The 18,322-nt window shown below is 39.7% G+C and overlaps 1 protein-coding gene across 5 annotated transcripts in view; it reads left to right on the top strand.

The window, feature by feature from the left end:
- The window catches only part of ATAD2B (ATPase family AAA domain containing 2B), a 57,161-nt gene extending 39,620 nt beyond the window's left edge, over positions 1-17,541 (top strand). For 3 of the 5 annotated variants that reach the window (XM_083495416.1, XM_083495418.1, XM_083495419.1), the window contains 8 exons: positions 1,654-1,850; positions 5,317-5,476; positions 6,731-6,853; positions 8,391-8,528; positions 12,099-12,788; positions 13,082-13,188; positions 13,335-13,463; positions 14,250-17,541. In XM_083495416.1, the coding sequence (XP_083351542.1) occupies positions 1,654-1,850; positions 5,317-5,476; positions 6,731-6,853; positions 8,391-8,528; positions 12,099-12,788; positions 13,082-13,188; positions 13,335-13,463; positions 14,250-14,291 (1,586 nt within the window). In that variant the 3' untranslated portion in view covers positions 14,292-17,541. Of the gene's footprint in view, positions 1-1,653; positions 1,851-5,316; positions 5,477-6,730; positions 6,854-8,390; positions 8,529-12,098; positions 12,789-13,081; positions 13,189-13,334; positions 13,668-13,850; positions 14,221-14,249 lie in introns of those variants that run through there. The other 2 variants (XR_014524044.1, XM_083495417.1) reach the window with 2 other exon arrangements.
- Positions 17,542-18,322: the final 781 nt, after the last annotated feature.

Below are 18,322 nucleotides of genomic sequence, written 5' to 3'. Positions count from 1 at the left end.
AATAAGATTAGAAATAGCAGTCGTTGGTGGTGACGGTGCATAGGATTAATATCTGCATCCACACCATGGTGTTACATGTTCATTGAATGATGTGGAATTAAGGATGGGCAGCAAAGTGACTAAGTTTGCATATGACACCAAAGTATTCAGGTTGGTGAAAATCCAAGATTGTGAAGAGCTCTAAAAGCAAAGTAACAAATTGAATGAAATGGGCAACAAACTGGCAGATGAAGTCCAATGTAAATAAACATCAGGTGATGCACATTTGAGAACAAAACAAAATCTTAACTTCCCATGTACACTGATAGGGTCTGAACCCTGCAGTGACACCAGGAACTCTTGGGAGCTGTGTTGGATAGCTATGGAAAGCCGGTCTGAAGCGTGTGACAGCTGTGAAAAAGGAACGCCACAGTAGGAATTATTACAGAAGACATAGACAATAAAAATTCTGGTGTTGTAATTAGTATAGAGTGCAGCCATATTTGTGACACTAAACCAAAAACAAACCTCATGGTTAAATGGTCGCATACCTTAGCTTTTTCCGATATTTGTAACGTTATGCAGTTCTGATCATCCCAGCTCCAAAATGATATTGCAGAGCTGGAAAAGGCGCAGGAAGAGTAGCCACAATTAACAGGAGGCTGGAGCAACTCTTCTACAAGAAAAGGGGGGGGGGTAAAGAAGGGTGGCTTTTTTTTAGTTTGGGGAAAAAAGACAAAATTGGTTGAGCAGGCCAGTTCCACCACACTCCCTCAGCTCCATTTTTTCTCTCAGCTATTACCTCAACATACATCCTGGAGGCTGGTTGGTTTCCCGAACGTGTTAGAATTAAAGGCAATAAACGGGCTGAATAGGCTGCCAGAATAGCATCTCAATGTGCCAACGAGCACCCATTTATATATTTTTATAACAGTCTTCATATCTAAACAGGTGGTAAAATTGTCAAGAGTTGTGGAATAGACTTCGAAACGGATAACAGCTTTGAGAGAAAGAAGGCAGCATGAACTGAGCAGAAATTTAGAGAGCTGCCCGAAACAGCACCCAATCACTAGATTCTGCCAGTGTGGTCTTGGATTTTCCTGCACCAGAAACTTTTTTACCCCTACCCCCATAGCCTGCTTATAGAACCTCCTAGAAGCTTGGCTGTATGTAAATCTTAAGGGGGAAAGACAGACAGTTTTTGTAGTGGCTTCAGATTAATTGGGGTTTGGGATTTGGAACATTTTCTTTGGCACTGAAAGGAAACCCATATTTCGGTGGGAGATGACTTACAACTTGGCAGGCATTAGTTGTGCTTTCCTATAGACTGAAGGAGCCAAAAATATATCTGGCTCTAACTTTCTGATAGCTGTGATAGAAGGCCAAGCAGGATCTTGAGATTCCTGCCACCCTGTCTCTTGTCAACCCCTCTTATTGAAGGAAAGGTGTCTGGTGCTGAGCAGGCTGTCGTTGTTCGCAGTAATTGTAAAGTCTCCACAATATGGTTACTTCAGTTTGGTGTGCGGAGCAGAGATAAGGAGTGCAGAGTTCTTGGCATTATCAAGTCTGATAAGGGTAAAAAGTAGGAAATTCACTGGGCCGTGTGAAATGTTCCAAGGATGTAATCTGCAAAGCCTGTTTTGCCTGACTTTTTGATTATTCTTATTTTTAAAGCTCTTTCTGATATGGAGGTGCTTCCTCTTGCACTACCATTTTCTACTCGCCAGCTGTCAGAGGCAGAAAAGCAGCGAATGGAGGACCAGGAAGAAAACACACTGAGAGAACTGCGGTTGTTTCTCCGGGATGTTACCAAAAGATTGGCCACAGACAAGCGCTTTAACATCTTCAGCAAACCGGTGGATATTGAAGAGGTCTTGTTTCAGTAACGTGCAAACAATGAAGTTGACCTTATTAGTGATTAATTAAGAATACATATATTAGTTGTTATTGCAGATATCCCTGATCTAACCTGTTTTGCATATTTACAGCAATTGTGGCTTAATTTTAACATTTGAAGCCATTGCTAACTTATTTCGGCAAGAATGCTAACCTATAGAATACTGTATTGTTCGAGCTGCTTCCATTCTGTAGCAAAAAATTATTTGTTCACAGGAAGCAGATGCAAACTGTTTTATCTGGAGTAACACTACGTAGCCAATGGGGATGTTGAAAGAAATTTATTGAATTGTAATGCCTCTGCCAGAATATTTCACAAATTAAACTATCATCTCTTTCCCCTTGCCTGTTTCTGGTCAAAGTGAAAATTGAAAATTTATAAATCTGTAATGACACCATTTGATCTGACAACTTGTAGTCAGCTACAAATATAGTTTTATGAAAAATAAGACTGAATTTGGTGACTTAAGTTTGAGTCACTGTTAAATTTTCTGGGCTTTGCCTTTAGAGTAAAAAAATAGTTTAATGTTCTGCATAAAATTAAGCAGTGAATGGCAAAGCTGCATTAACTATCTCTTGTTTACTAGAAAATCACTTTTAGTTCATGTTTACAAGCAAATTTGTGACAATCTGTCCGATTTTCGGTCAACTTCAAAGCTCAATTTTGCACAGATAACTTGAGAAATAGCCATTTGTGGTGATGTGCTTATAAAAATGTAATTTGCATTGTGCTAGCAATTGGGGGCTTGATAGTTCAAGGAATAGCTCTATCAAAGGTGCACTCTTTCAGATGGTCTACATGCGATCAATTCAGACCTCTGGTGATGGCAGTCTGTTTGGAAGGAAATGCCTGCTTTTTGTGCATTCTGCAATTTCCTCCTCCAGTAGCTCACTGGGTAAAAAGAAGAGAGCATGGAAAGAGAAAAGGAGGGGACAGAATTACATGGAGTGGCCCCATCCGCAGTTGTCATGAGACCATGACAGATTACCAAGGGAATGTGGCCGTTAAAAAAGAATGGTAGCCCATCCCTAGTCGAAAAAGTACTGTGGAATAGTAAATTACTGGCTCCATTTTGCAAATTTGTAACTGGACCACTGGTTAGGTTTCTGAGTGGTATCAGAGCAGTGGCAGCTATACTATTTAATATGAAAACACAGCCCCCAATCTAGACTAAGAGCAGTGAATATTGATATAAATTTATTGAGTGAGATCTAATGTTGTGCCAGCAGGCATGATGATAGAACTTACACTCCCTCTTTTCAAAATTGAAGCTCCTTGGCCCCATCTTTTGTTCTGGAGGGTTCCCCAACTCTCCACAACAGATTCTGAATGCATGCAGGAGACTACAGGGGAGAGGAAGAAAAGGGTCAAGTCCTGTTTGTGCAAGGGGCGGCCGGGGATGACGACGACGGATGGACGGGCACCACAGTTGAATATTGCCCTTTCTGTGCATTTGCTGTTTTCGAATACTACCTGAAATGTTTCAAGGTTCAAAACATATTCCTGTGTTGAGCCCTAGCTCAAATCAAGACTTGGATTATCACTTTAGCCATTAGATTTTTAAAATTCTGTATATGTAACCAATTTATTTCTTGTGCTTAAGAGGTGTTTTCTACAATACATTTTTAACATTACATGAGCACTATAGCAAGTCACTCCTGTCTAAAATTGTAAACTGACGAGTTTACTGATTTATTTGAAAATGTAAAAAATAGAAAATAGTTGATTCATGGGCATGAAGCAGGTCCAAGAAAAGACAAAAAAGCTGTGCTCGGAGGAGGACTTTCAGACAGGGAGGAAGGGACCAGTAGAATTCCTCAGGGACATTTTAAAAGTGATCCAGAGATTCACAAATGCACTTTTTAGTATGATTTAGTTTTTATTCCAGGGTGTATGTTTTTAGCATCCGCCCCAGCCTAAAGTGAGAGACAGGCAGGGTCTTGTTTCCCACATTGCACAGGCTTTTATATGGGCATTCAGAAGTAATGGAACAGTATTGATGCTTCAGAACTTTGTCCAGACCTCGGTGCAACTGCGGGGACAAACCTCAGCCCTTCTCCCCAGTGGTGGGAGCTCATTCCTTTGACTGCATGGAGCTCCAGAGGTATGCCAAAGTACTACAGCATTAAAAAAAAATCTTTTATTCCATGATTGCGTTTCACCTGCTGTAAAGGCCTCCTCTCAAGTGAGGATTACATACTGTGCCCTATTTGATAGGGGCACCTGTAGAAGGGCCTCAGATGCCTGGGTAGCTGTGTCTGGGCCAAAGCTATCTTCAAGGCTCTTTTTATTAAGAGTGCTTAGTTTTCAAACAAGTAGGGAAAAGCAAACATGGTGTGTTTGCCAAAGGGCCAAACCAGGCATTTGTCTTTAGCAACTTCTTCTGATTTTTGCTGTTTAATACTAAGCATGGGGTGATTTTCATTGGGACCACAGCACACAGGATGGAGAGGCTTAACCCTTACCTCCCCAGCTTTGATTTCAACAAAACTTGCTTCCCCACATTGCAATTAGCCTTGGTGGCGGTGGGACTCGCACTGGTACCAAACTGGCCAAAACGCTGTGCCTGGTAGTAGCGGCGCTATTTTTAGCAGGTGGAAATCCTGCTCTTTCTTTCCCATGTGGGCCTTCTCTGAATTTTACCCTAATTCAGGCACCCCCAAACTCAGCCCTCCAACTGTTTTGGGACTACAACTCCCATCATCCCTAGCCAACAGGACCAGTGGTCAGGGATGATGGGAATTGTAGCCTCAAAACATCTGGGGGGCCGAGGTTGAGGAAGCCTGGCTTAGAGTAAAGGCAAGTAAGTCATGATAGAAGCATACATAATTTATTCCCAGCATGAAGAAAGTGGATGGATAAAAGTTTTTGTCCCTCGTAACACTAGAACTCATGAACATCCATTTAAGCTGAGCTGTGCAAGACTCAGGACAGATGGATGCAGTAATGTTTCTGAATACCAGTTGCTGAAAATGGCAAGAGGGGAAAGGTGCTCTTCTGCCTGGGCTTCTGGTTGGCTGCTTTGAGAACAGGAAGTTGGACAAGACAGGCCACTGGCATCCAGCAATGTTCTTATGATTCTGACTGCAGGAACTTTCTAGTAGTTGTGTATGTCTTGGAAGCAGATGTGTGAATAAGGTCTTCTTCATTCATTGTGTTTGAAAGGTCCTGCACTTTTCTCTCTCTCCAGAATATTAAAAAATGAAAATTACTTACATATACAGAACAAAAGAGCTTTGACAGGAGTTTTCCTTGCCAGTTAAAAATCAGAGTGATGACTCTTGGGGTGAACAACTGTTGTTCCAGCATTAGTTCTTATCATGGTTTCAACTGTTTAGCATTACTGTGTTCGAAAACAAAATGATAGTGCTGAGTGTGTTAAAGTTAGCATAAATCTCTGTGTCACTTTTGTGTCACTCTGTGTCACTGTTTGATTATAGGTTTCAGATTACCTTGAAGTTATCAGAGAGCCGATGGACCTGTCTACAGTAATAAGTAAAATTGATAAGCACAATTATTTAACTGCAAAGGATTTCCTAATAGACATAGATCTCATATGCAGCAATGCATTGGAATATAATCCTGACAAAGATCCTGGGGGTAAGGATTTTTAAAAAAATAATAATCTTAAAACTTGACATCACATTTAATTGTGTATTCCGTTGCAGTTCAACTATTTGTATAAGCTGTGTCTTCTAAATACAAACTGGTTAAAAGCTAACATTACTCAATATTAGTTACTGACTGACTGAATGTAGCAGCATAGGCTACATCCTGCACTGTGAGAAAATAGAGAAAACTATCCAAATGACCTCCTGGGTCCTCACTGCTGTCACCTTCACTAAAACAGCTTTCTATCCTGTGTGATTTTGTTATTGCCCTACCATTGCACTATACTGCTGGTACGGCAATTAGGTGTAGGATAAAAGTCAATTATCAGACCAAAGTTAAGCCAATATCAAATTTCGTTTGTACTAAAGGTTTTAAAACACAGCTGCTGTTGTAATGCTATTTCTAAGGAGGTAGGTGTAGGGAGGTCTTAAGGCACTCATCTGTTTTTGCTTTTAGAACTGTTGGTGCTTTCTCAAGCAATTTCTGTTACGGAGTCTTACTGTTTAAGGAAAAAAGTAAAAAAAAAAAATCAATGAGCTCACCTAAATTCTTTGGCATGCCTAAAGAAGCATTTGGATCCCAATATGTATTTATTTAAAAGCTACATCTGATTGATTTTGTTGGGAACCTAAATGTGTAGGAATGCAGACATAATATTTAAACCCAGGTATTCTAAAGTAAAGTGTTTATTAGGCAAACTGGAAGCTGGAAGTATGGATTTTTTTAAACAAAAAGCTTTCAAGACAAAGCTGATAGAACTGATACATACATACATACATACATACATAAATAAATACATACATACATACATACATACATAGACACATGAAGTCTTTATAAATCAGACCTGCACAGCTTATGACCCACTGGTCTGAAGGTACCATGTATTTTGATCTTCCAGTTTTACAGAAAACAGTTCTTCACTGGCAGTTGAGTAGCATAATGAAGACATTCAGCTTAGAGTGCAAATTGTGCAAGCATGATACATATCAGTATGCCTGCTAAGCAGCACTAATGTTAAGTCTTAGAAGGCTGATTAAAACATATTTGTTCCACAATTGATTACTTATATGGATATTATTTATTTTATGGCTCTTAATTTAACTCTGAGCTGTTTTAAAAATTGTTTTCTCTTTTATTTCTGTCATTGTCTTGAGCGGTCCTGTTACACAAAGACAATAAATAAAGAAATAAATTAGATGTTTTTTATTGTTAAAAATGAAAATTACGTTGATTTTCCAGATAAAATCATTAGGCACCGAGCCTGTACTCTGAAGGACACTGCACATGCTATCATTGCTGCTGAGCTTGATCCAGAGTTCAATAAAATGTGTGAAGAAGTAAAGGAAGCAAGAAAAAAGAGAGGTATTTTTATAATTCTTTTAAAATACATTGACTATATATGATACACAATACACAAATGGCAATTGAATTCTTGATCAATAAATAGACAATCTCTAAGAAACCAATTATCACCAGAAAAAATCTGATGAAATGTTGCATTTCAAGGTTCCCGTTATTTAGATTTAGATTCTTTAAGTCCAGTTTGTAAGTTTTGGGGCCAGTTCAAGAAACTTTTTATTAACCCACATTTAGTTGCTCATAGCCACATTTTTAGTATTAATCTTCCTCAGATAGTTGTCAAGAAAAATAATGATAAAAGTGTTGTAAAATGTCTTGTGTACTGTAAATGCTATAGAAATTAGAATTCAAAGGAATAAGTAAATACGGAAAGTAAAACCATTTTGGAACGTTTTTTTAAATCAAAATTGAGTTCCATGTATAAGACTAGGTTTTCCCCCTAAAAAATAATGTCAAAAATGGGGGGGGGGCGTCTTATACACAGATACATCTCCCCATGTTTTAAAATTGGAGTCCTCCCAAATAGGGGGGCATCTTATACATGGGGGCATCTTATAGATGGAAAATAAGGTATGTTAGGAACCTTGTTGAGTTAAGTATTTAGCAATGCAAACTTCTCCAGATTTATTCAGAACAAAGTGTTTGAATGTAACCTTTTCTATAGAATCACTTGATGGACCTAGAGGTAATCTACCCCCCCCCCCCGCCACAGCCCCCTATCTGCATGACATGGTTAATAATACTGACCTATCCTACAGGGCGATTGTAAGGCTTGCAGCATAAAATAGTTGTGTTTGGACTTCAGGCTGATCCATAGGAATGAGCAGCAGCAAGCCTCAGATTCACATGAACCCACCTGCTGTGCTACCAGGAGTTCAGAAATTTTAAGGTCGGGTTGTTTGCAACCATTGTTTGCATGACATGTGAAACCACAGTTAAGAAAAGGCAGAAGCAAAATAACTCATCACAATTGCGAGGGGAAAGAGGCAAATAAGAAACCTTGTTCAAGCCCAAAGGCATGTTGCTATTCATTCCTGCTCTCATACACGTCACACTAAACTAAGGTTTGGCATGAGATGTGAAGGTGGTTAATTTTTATGATGTGCTGTGAACACTCTTCAAGCAGTGATTCTCAATTAGCTAAGTACTGGGTACCCTCAGGTTTTTCAAAAGCCAAGCCGTGGACCCTCTACTTTTGAAAATGTTGATATATCTGTGGTAGTTTTTATTATGTGAATGGTGCCACTGACCCCCTGGGGTCTGCAAGCCACCAGTTGGGAAGCCCTATATAAATGCTAAGTAGAATTTTCTTTGAAATAGAGAAGTTTGAACTGTCAGGTTTCATACTGCAGGTCTCATACATTCCGTTGTTGGGGAAAAAGCAAATATTCTTGATGTAGATGTTTGGGAGTATCTGCTGAAATTAATTTAATCACCGGAAGTTTTTAATGTTATACTTTATTCCAGGCTGCTTTTAATAACTCAGGCAGTTAATACTGCTGGGATTATTAAAATAGGTATGCTTATCTTCTGTACACAGGCTTATCAGTAACGGCAGACCAAATAAATCCTCATGGTTCCACTGTACAGAAAACAGAAACAAGAATTGAGGAGGCATTCCAGAACAGGCAAAAAAATGCAATGTCAGTTTGGCACAACTCTGCAAATAAATGTGCATGTGAGTATTTCAGACCATTTTATCCAGGCGATAAGCATAGCTCTAAACAAGATGAGTATACATATGGCACACATTTCCTATTACATTTTTTTTTAATGAAGCATTCACCTAATTGCTATTACTACTTCAGCTAGTTTTTATAAGATAGCCAGAATAGTACTCATCCGTTGAGTTAGGTGTCAGTTTACTGAAATTCCTTATGAAAGTGGATTGGAAGAAGGTTCGACTGAAACAGTTTTTCACTGAACAATTTCAGATATTAGAATTAGTATGAAAAATATTTTTTAAAGAAGCATGCTGTCCTGGTCTGGTAGTTAGTGTGGGTGGAATCTAGTTGGTATCCTTGCACTTATGAGAAGGCTTTTGAGCTAGCAGAGACATCCTCTAATGGAAGAGGATGGCCAAACTTGGCCCTCCAGCTACTTTTGGACTACAGCTCCCATCATCCCTAGCTAACAGGACCAGTGGGTAAGGGATGATGGGAATTGTAGTCCCAAAACTGATGGATGGCCAAGTTTGGCCATCACTGCTCTAATGGAAGAGGATGGGAGGCAACTTTTGACCATTTCCCCAACAGCCTCCCATGAGACCCGTTCTCTGATATCATCATCATCATCTCTCCAGATCCTGAATGGGGCTTTGATTCAGCAGGAGTTCTCCATTCAGTGTAGTGGGTCCAGTTCACAGAACCATAGAACTGGGTCATTGGAAGGGACCATGAGGATCATTTAGCCCAACCCCCTGCAATAGAGGAATCTTTTGCCCAACGTGGGCCTTGAACCCATGACCCAATGATTAAGAGTCTTATGCTCTACCAATTGAGCATGCATTTCTAACGGAGCTCCCATTAGAAATCAGGCAGGCAAAGTCCCTGCTAAGTTTCAGAGATCAGGTTAAAACGGATGTATTTTAGGAGACCTTTTGCACCATGAATGCTCTTCTCATGTTCTGATCTCTGATGTTTTAATCTGTCTTTTAAATTTTGTATATTGTGTGGTTTAATGGGACATAAGGGTGAAAATAGGGATGCAGGTGGCGCTGTGGGTTAAACCACAGAGCCTAGGAATTGCCGATCAGAAGGTTGGTGGTTCGAATCCCCGCGACGGGGTGAGCTCTCGTTGCTATGTCCCTGCTCCTGCCAACCTAGCAGTTCAAAAGCACGCCAAAGTGCAAGTAGATAAATAGGTACCGCTCCAGCGGGAAGGTACCGTATTTTTCGCTCTATAACACGCACCTGACCATAACACGCACATAGTTTTTAGAGGAGGAAAACAAGAAAAAAATATTCTAAACGAAACAGTGGGTGTATGATTTTTGTGGTTCATTCTGTGGCCACAGACATGTGATCTGACGGTGAGTTTGGGGTAGCCCAATGCAAAAACCCTGAGGATCCATGCTTTGTAAGCACGTTTTTGCGCCATTGCGGCCCCATGAAACGGTGGGTGTGTTTTTTGGTGCAGGCTGTAGCCATGGACATGCTATGTGATCTGATGGTGAATTTGGGGTGACCCAGTGCAAAAATCCTGAGGATCCATGTGGATCCGTGCTTTGTAACCACGTTTTAAGTGGGGAGGGAAGGAAAAACACTCAAGGGACAAAGAGCACGCGTGGGGTGTGTGGAGAAGGATGCTGCTAATAATGCAGGAGAAGCTCTTCTCCGGCTTTGCTCCTTTAAAACAAGCAGCCTCTGCTTCTCTCCCTCCTCCCCAGCAAGGAAACCACGATAGTAACCACTCTGAGACAAATCAAGAAAAATTGCGACCAACACTCTCCCCCAACAAGCGCAGTGAGGTCAAAACACACACACGCAGAGAACCAGCCCTAAAGTCGCAGGGCACTGGAAGTCGCAGGGGCGCTGGGGGAGTGAACGGGAACCAAGAGAAGGAGAAGGAGCCCACACACACACACACACACACTTGTTTTAAAGCAGCCAACTCCCACTCTGCTTCTCTCCCTCCTCCCCGGCTCCGCTAGCTGACAGGAGCCGCTTACACCCGCTTTGCTGTTTTAAAGCGAGCCACGGACTGCTCACGACTGCAGCAGATTCCCCCGCCATCTGTAGGCATTCGCTCCATAACACGTACAGACATTTTCCCTTACTTTCTAGGAGAGAAAAAACGTGTGTTATGGAGCGAAATTTACGGTAAACGGCGTTTTCCGTGCGCTGCTCTGGTTCGCCAGAAGCGGCTTAGTCATGCTGGCCACATGACCCGGAAGCTGTATGCTGGCTCCCTTGGCCAATAAAGCGAGATGAGCGCTGCAACCCCAGAGTTGGTCACGACTGGACCTAATGGTCAGGGGTCCCTTTACCTTTACCTTTAAGGGTGAAAATGGTAGTGTGTAAATTCCTTAAAATAAAAGCGAAACAGGTCTAGAGCCGAAAATGGGAGCTTCTGGAGAGAACCAAAGCTCTCTCTCATAATAAAATTTCTTCAGTGGTTTCACTTGCTATAAAAGCTATACTTAAGCCTAGACCAAAGATGACCTGTTGGACATATAACCATGTTGCGTTAGAATATAGCCCTGTAAAAGGAGGGATGAGGCTGCATGGATGTTTGTGTCTGTTGCCAGTTTGCCTTGCAAACCATTAAAAAATGAATCAAAGACTGTGGTCGCATTTGACCCACATGGAGGTGTTTTTACACAGGAAAGGCAGCATTGCCCGCACATGTTTTGAGAATAGAACATGTTGAAAATGAACTTTTAAAAACATGGGATTGTTCCTTGCTGTTGCCAGTAGATGGTGTCAAAAGCACATTGTTTTGCATCTTTAAATGGGTTACTTGATAGCTGTATTCAGTAGCTGTCTCTGGGAAAGATAGTTGTTGAACTACTACTTGAACATGCATTGTTCTATTAAATTGTTGAAGCGCAGTGACCAAAAAATTGTACTATTTATGTTAAGGCCCGCAGAATTGTGTTGCAAGAAATAAGACATGCTCCCAATTTTCTCCTTAGGGAGGCTTAACTCTCTCTTGGGAGGAGTGAATAGCCAGTGTGAGAGAACAACAAGGGTCTGCAGAACATTCCTTGGAATAAATGCCCCCTATAAACAGTCTCTCTCAGACTTGGCAACTGTTTAATTGCATAGTATTTAGATAATCCAGATAGATTTGGAAGGGCAAGGTACTGAAATATTGCTCCGTAAACACTAGAAATCTTTGTCAGCATTTCCCATTTATGTCACAATAAATCTGTTGGTCTTTTTATGGGCCCATAAGACTCTTTGTTGTTTTATGAAATGGATAAATAAAGTCAGAAACTTTTTAACATTTAAATTTGTTACTTTTTGTAAACTCAAATATACAAATGTTACAAGCATAAACAGGAGTTATAAGCCTTAGAGGGCTGTCTGTCTGTATTAGGAGTTTGTGTGCATGTGTTTTAAGAAAATGTTACTGTTGTATTTTTATGTTGTTTTATATCATAATTTGCTGCCTTGGGTGACCTTTGGGCCAGGCAGGGTAAAATATTAAAATAAATAGACTTGATTTTATTGATACCTTGCCCGTTGCTTACTAAGCAAATCTTTGCATCTCTAATGGAAACTTTTATCTCTTCATGATTCAGTTCGATTAAGGAGGAAATCAAGACGACGTTCACAGTGGGGCAAAGGCATTATTAAGAAGAGAAAAGTGAATAATTTGAAGAAAGACGAAGATGATGCCAAGTTTGCAGATGATGAAAACCAAGGGGAGGACAGCAAGATGCTGGAGAACGGGGAGCTTGAGGGAAGTACAGACTGCATTGAAGAGAATGGAGAGGAAACGGGCGATCTCTCTATGACAAATGATGAGTCGTCTTGCGATATCATGGATATACATGGAGAACAGACACTGAACAATGGGCCAGTCGGGAAAGAAAACAGTATTCCATCCACAGAAGAGAGCTCAAATGAGTCCCTGTTAGTAAGTAAGAAGATCACTCTGACTGTAGAAAAGGAATCCAAGGAGGAGCCCTTGTTCAAGGGGGACCATTTAAACGGCCAGGCCTCTGAAGGAGCTGCTGTCCCAGGGTGTCGGTATGGCGAATGTGAGTCACCGAATGCTATTTTGCCTCCCGCCATCCCTGACGTGTCCATTCCCAAACAAAATGCAACCGTCGATCCCCAAAAGGAAAAACCCGACGCTTCGAGCGACAGTCCCGACGAGGAACAATTAAAACAGTCTGGCACCGAGGTACCACAATGCAGCAATAATGAGAAGAAATTGCAAGGCCTAGATACTGAAACTAAAGAAGCTGAATCATCAGATAAAGAAGGTATGCAGTGTATTCATCATTTATCCCTGCTCTAATCCTGTAGTCAAGTAAATCTATACTACTTTCATTGAAACAGATGCTTCCTATTTTGGCAGAAAGCTTGTCTGTAGTGATTTAAAGCAACATCAGCTCGCTATTTGTTGGATAAAGATGTTTCCCATCCTGTGTTCTTGGAGCCACTTGAGACTTTGAAAATAAAAAAATTATTAATGGACCACATGAAATTTAACACTGCTGTTAATTGTTACCTTATGTGTCCTGATTTTTGATATTTGCTTTTTATAATACTTCAGGTACATTGAAAAATAAGAAACCTCGCAAAGTTGCTTTGGCGCAGGTTCCAGAGGAGGAGCAATTGGATCCCATACCTCCTGTCATTGTTGACCATGACAGATTAATGGTAAGGGTGGCTGGATAGGTAATCTTAAATCTTTAATAGCATTTCTTAATTCTTTATCCTAACACTTCCTTAAGTGTTTGAAGGAAATCTGATTCATACTTACCTTATAAATTTCACCCTGGATTATTGCCAATATCTCTTTATAGAATTTACTTGATGTGTTGGTTAAAAAAAGCGATAACCTGACTGTTGACCAGCTTGAGAGACTATACGCCCTCCTTAATCAGTGCATCTATCGGCATCGTAAAGATTATGACAAGTCACAGCTTGTAGAGGTACGTTTGCACAACATTTTAATGATTATTATTTTTTGTAACACGCTTCTTTAGTCAGTGTTGCTTCAGAGGCACCAAAATATCTACCAAAAGTCCTCTTTAGTTTCATTTGTTAGTGATTTGAACCACTTTGGGGAGGTCACAGCATTTGGCTTCTTGACCAAATTTCCCTGTGCAGAAGCTTTTTGTCAAGCCCTGGGTTCAGCGAAAGCCTGCATTCGCCCCATAGGACGCACACACATTTCCCCTTCATTTTTGGAGGGGAAAAAGTGCGTCCTATAGGGCGAAAAATACGGTAATTCCCTCTCATTTGTTGCAATATTAAATATTAAAACCTGCATATAGGCAATACTTGTAGAGAATAAATATAAAGATAATAGAAGGCAGATAAAAAACTAACCATAAAAAGAAAGGAGAAAATAGAGAAAGATAAAAAGATTCTTCTACTTCTCTATCGGCCAATTATATATAAAACAATTATTCAAAATATTTGACATGTGCACTCCAGAATAATTCTGACTGTAAATAATATTCTGCAAGATGGTATTTTCCCAAATTATCCCCCCAGGCCTTCTTCTTTTGTCACTCCAGAAGTCCAATATGCCTCTTCTTCTGATGTCCCAATTTAATATTTTTTCAGCTCTTTGTGACATATTTCTCTTAAGGTTTCCAACAAACCCTTAGTGCCGTATTAATCCACAGCCCGTTGTTGTTGTTGTTGTTGTTGTTAAACTATTTCCCATTCGTCATTTTCACTGAATAACCAATGCTCTGATTTCCTCTCAGGAGATGGAAAGAACGGTTCATATGTTCGAAACATTCCTGTGAACTCTTCAAGATGTGCAGGTTTTTCTTTTCATAAGCTGCTTACAGGAGAGCAGCCTACTGAGCCATTCGATTTCCAGTTGCACCAAGTATGTGCAGAGCCTTGGTCTTAACACGCTCGCTCCTTGTCTCGCTTTCTGTTATGAATTTGGTGCTATTGTCTCAGGTACCTGAAACCAGCCAGCCTACAAGAACCAAACGGAACTTCATAATATTTGTATCTTGATTATAAATAAAGAATATAATGCCACAACTTGGGAGATTTTTGGTGCTACAGAAACTGCTCTCATTTCTGCTGTCTACATGCATTGTCTTGTGAGAAGCTTCAGGCAAAATGGAACAGGCCAACAAACTGGATAAAGCAGATGTAATTGTTTTTAAGTGGGCAACTTTTAAAAGAATTTTACTTTTCCCTTTTTCTCTGAGGTAATGGACAGAAGCCTGTTTTTAAAGCTGGCAGTGAAAGAAAAAATTGTGGTTAGAAAAATGAATTAACTTTGGTATACAATAATGTGAAGATGAGGCTCTCTGGAGCTGCCTTCAATGTGCCTTTTTAGTCAGTTGAGGAGGAGGACAAGGCTATTAAAATGGTTGGGATTGTAGCCAATGACAGAGTTAGAAAGTTCTTTTCAAAAGCCTGTGTTCCCAAAGAACAGTTTCAGGTTCCCACACTGTCAAAATGGCAGCCAGTATTACATTTTAACATGTCTGTGTTGCTCTCTGGAAACCTAAATTATGGAAATAACCATGTTATCTAAAAATGGTAAGATGCATTTATTCCACATGTACATTTGTTTATCAAACAAATTACACTGTGAGGCTTTCACAGTAATTATTCAAAGTGTCTGTAGTTTATTTTTTTAATGTTCCATTTTATTTCTTCAGAGTTCTTAAAAACAGGTTTCTTTCTTTCTAAACGTCCATTATTTTGGAAGGTATAAGACTGGCTTCCATTATCTGGGAATGTAACTTGCTGGGTGGCCATAGGCAGAGAAGTGGCAGTTTTGCGCTTCAGTCCTTTAGCCTTTTTTTTAATGAATTACGCCAGGCTCATTCAGTAGAATCCATATGGAGCAGTATTAAGTAGAAAGCAACTGACCGGCCTTTCATTTTGTTTGATTTGGACCCCTGGAGACTGCAGAACTCTAGAGCTGAATGACATGACAACAGTTTGAAACATTTTCTTCTTTGGCAATTAAGAGGAGACACTCTTAGGCATCTCAAAGTCTGTTGCAAAAGGCCCTGTGCTCCACAAGCCCCTCTCAGATCTTTTAGAGGAACGTGGAGAAGATCAGGTGGATTTATGAGCTGATAAGAGGTAGTTATCCATTTATATATACATCTATATAATCTGAAAGAGTGTCTTCTCCAAAATACGAAACCCAGTAGGTTTTGCTTTAAGTAAAGAAAGACAGCCTTGGACTACTGCAGAGATACTCAGCTACCTCAGCTTTTTGTATTTTACTTACCACCAGTGTTTACGGAAGGCTGTAATCCACCATTTATGTGCCGAAGCGAAGGTACTTTGTCACTAGACCACTTCATAGTAACATGCTTGTGCTCTGAACCATACTCTAGCCCTGGGCTACTGCAGTAATCCAAAGTTTCCCCCCTCCTTCCCAGTCAGAATGTACATGCAAGCACCCTAATTTTAGCCAAGCCTTCTCCAGGCCCCCCTCAAACGCCACTTGTCTTCATTCCTAATGTGCATTTTAGTCACACCATTTTAAACGCGACTCCTGTAGAAGTGCTGTATTTTTGGTGGGAAAGTGCGATTAAAAATGAAAAGCATCTTGAACTAGTTCTTTCATTTTAGAAATTTGATTGTGGGGAACTTTTCATCTTTTAAGTTAGTATTTATTGCCATGACACCCGTCTAGGATATTTTTGCCGCCGTCAAAACCATTAGCATTTTGTATTTTGATGGAAATTGTTACAAAACTTTGAGATTTGATGAAATGAAATGTAGCAGATTTTTTGTAGTAAGTTTCTGGTAAAGCTATTTTTTTGCAAGTCTCAGGTTCTTGCAGCATTTTTTAAAAATATTGTAGTTTAAAGGTTCTTTTGTTCAAGTAGCAGCAGCACTTGTGAAAAGAGAGACTACATACATTTTTAACAGGTTACTAAATTTGTACAAGTTTAAATCCTTTAAATATAGTTGTCAGATAATTTGAAAAGAGTATCTTAAATTCAGATCCAACATTGAAAATGCTTCCAACTGGTCAGTTAAGGAGAAGAGAGAAAAAACTTTAGTAGTTTTGAATGTTGATAAGAAAGTGAGGACTGCTTCCTAAATGTTAGGTTTTTCGGAAGAATTAGCTTATATAAATGTGTTAGTGGGCAACATTAAAATTATATAGTCACCCTTTTTGACTCCAAAACCACACTAAAACATGTATTGCTTTTCTTTACTAATAGCTTAGTGGTTGTAGAGTTAAACCTGTTAATCTATCCATGTTGTCAAGTTGTTTACTCTCTGTATTTTTGTTACTATTATTTTGCCACATAAAATTGGCAATAATCTGTACAAATCAATTCCTGTTCCTTGTTATGAATATTACCAATGAACTCCTGTGCAAAGGCCTTTTCCTAGGGCCAGATGGAGGTTAAATTTCTGTGGGGGTAATGATGGAACTGCTCTAAGATGAACATGGCTGTGGAGTTAATTGTATTTGCAAGCTTGAATTTCACCTGTGATTAATTTATGTTTTGTGTCCTTGGTATTGTTGCTTGAGTTTTCTCATATGCCAATGTATTTATTATAGGGTTTTATTTTGGTTTTGGTTTTCTAATACCTTGTCTTACCATACTTTTTAAGTTGGAGGGTCATTTCTGGCTTCGTTTGATATTCCGAATGGCAGGTCTTGCAGCTGGTCATCAATTCTCCCTCCCTTTTTTGTGTGTAAATTCACCTTAAGCTTGAATCTGGGCTCCTTCTACCTGCTTCTTTTCTGTATTGTACATTGGTTTACTTAGGCAGTGCGGGGGTGTATTGTTGTTTGCTTTCATTCATGTGCGTCGGCTTTTTGATTAAGTAAGCTTACTTCATCAGCTATGATAAATTTTGGATTCTCTTATAAGTTGTGTTCAGGATTGTGTTTCACTTGATCTTTTTTTTTGCATCTTGACTTCATTCTGCATTAGTTAAGTAAATTATTTAATTTTTTTTTGAACTTTTGGATATTTTGGACATTTTACTGTAATTTGTAATATAACTGCTGTGAAATACTTGAATAAAGATGACAAGTAAAAATTCTGAGTTTCTCTTGATACTCCTTGCATTTAATGAAATGCTAATCTTGTGATTAAACAGTTTCGGCAGCATAATTTGTTATTGGAAAGATAATGGCCACTCTTACTTAACAAAATAATGTGGAAAAATCCAGTTGGCCGACATTCAGTGTGTGACTTTAGGCATATTGAAGGGCTTGGATGCACTTAATGGGAATGTTATACTTCTTTTGAATTTCCATCTATCCTCTCAACCTCTTAAGTTTAGAAAATGCCCTTTGTTGCAGAGGTTTTCCATGTGTCACTGGGGCTCGCTTGCTGTTTGAAATGTGTTGCTTGAGCTTGTGGAATTAGTCTTGCAGTTCTTTAGATCTATGTCGTTATGTATTAACAGCTGGAGATAACTCCATGAACAAAAGACTGCTGGATGATTGCAGAAACTCCAGGTGAAAATGTTGCCCTGGCATTCATCTCTGCCAAAGAAATCTTGTGCCACCTGTACAGCCAAAGTGCCTTGCTCTGAACTTGTTTCTGCTCTTAGGAGATTGTGGTACACATACAAAGTGAATATCGTAGCAACAGGGTACAACTGGGTGTGTGTGGGAGAATAATGTATGCTACCTGGAGCTAGTTGGAGGAAGGACAGGATATAAACGTAGTTGCTCCAAACAATTGTATGAGAAATGCTTCTTTGTGTAATGACTTACATTGGCATGTGGCCTCATAAAGGATGCGCAGTGTTCAGATAATGGCGGTTTACCATTCATACACTGACTTTCCCCTCCTTACTTTATGGTTGAGCT

The sequence above is a fragment of the Podarcis liolepis genome (genome assembly GCF_965112155.1).
Source record: "Podarcis liolepis genome assembly, chromosome: 3".
NCBI classification, from domain to species: domain Eukaryota; kingdom Metazoa; phylum Chordata; class Lepidosauria; order Squamata; family Lacertidae; genus Podarcis; species Podarcis liolepis.
The sequence above is the reverse complement of the archived record's forward strand: the minus strand, read 5'-3'. Positions and strand labels throughout refer to the sequence as shown.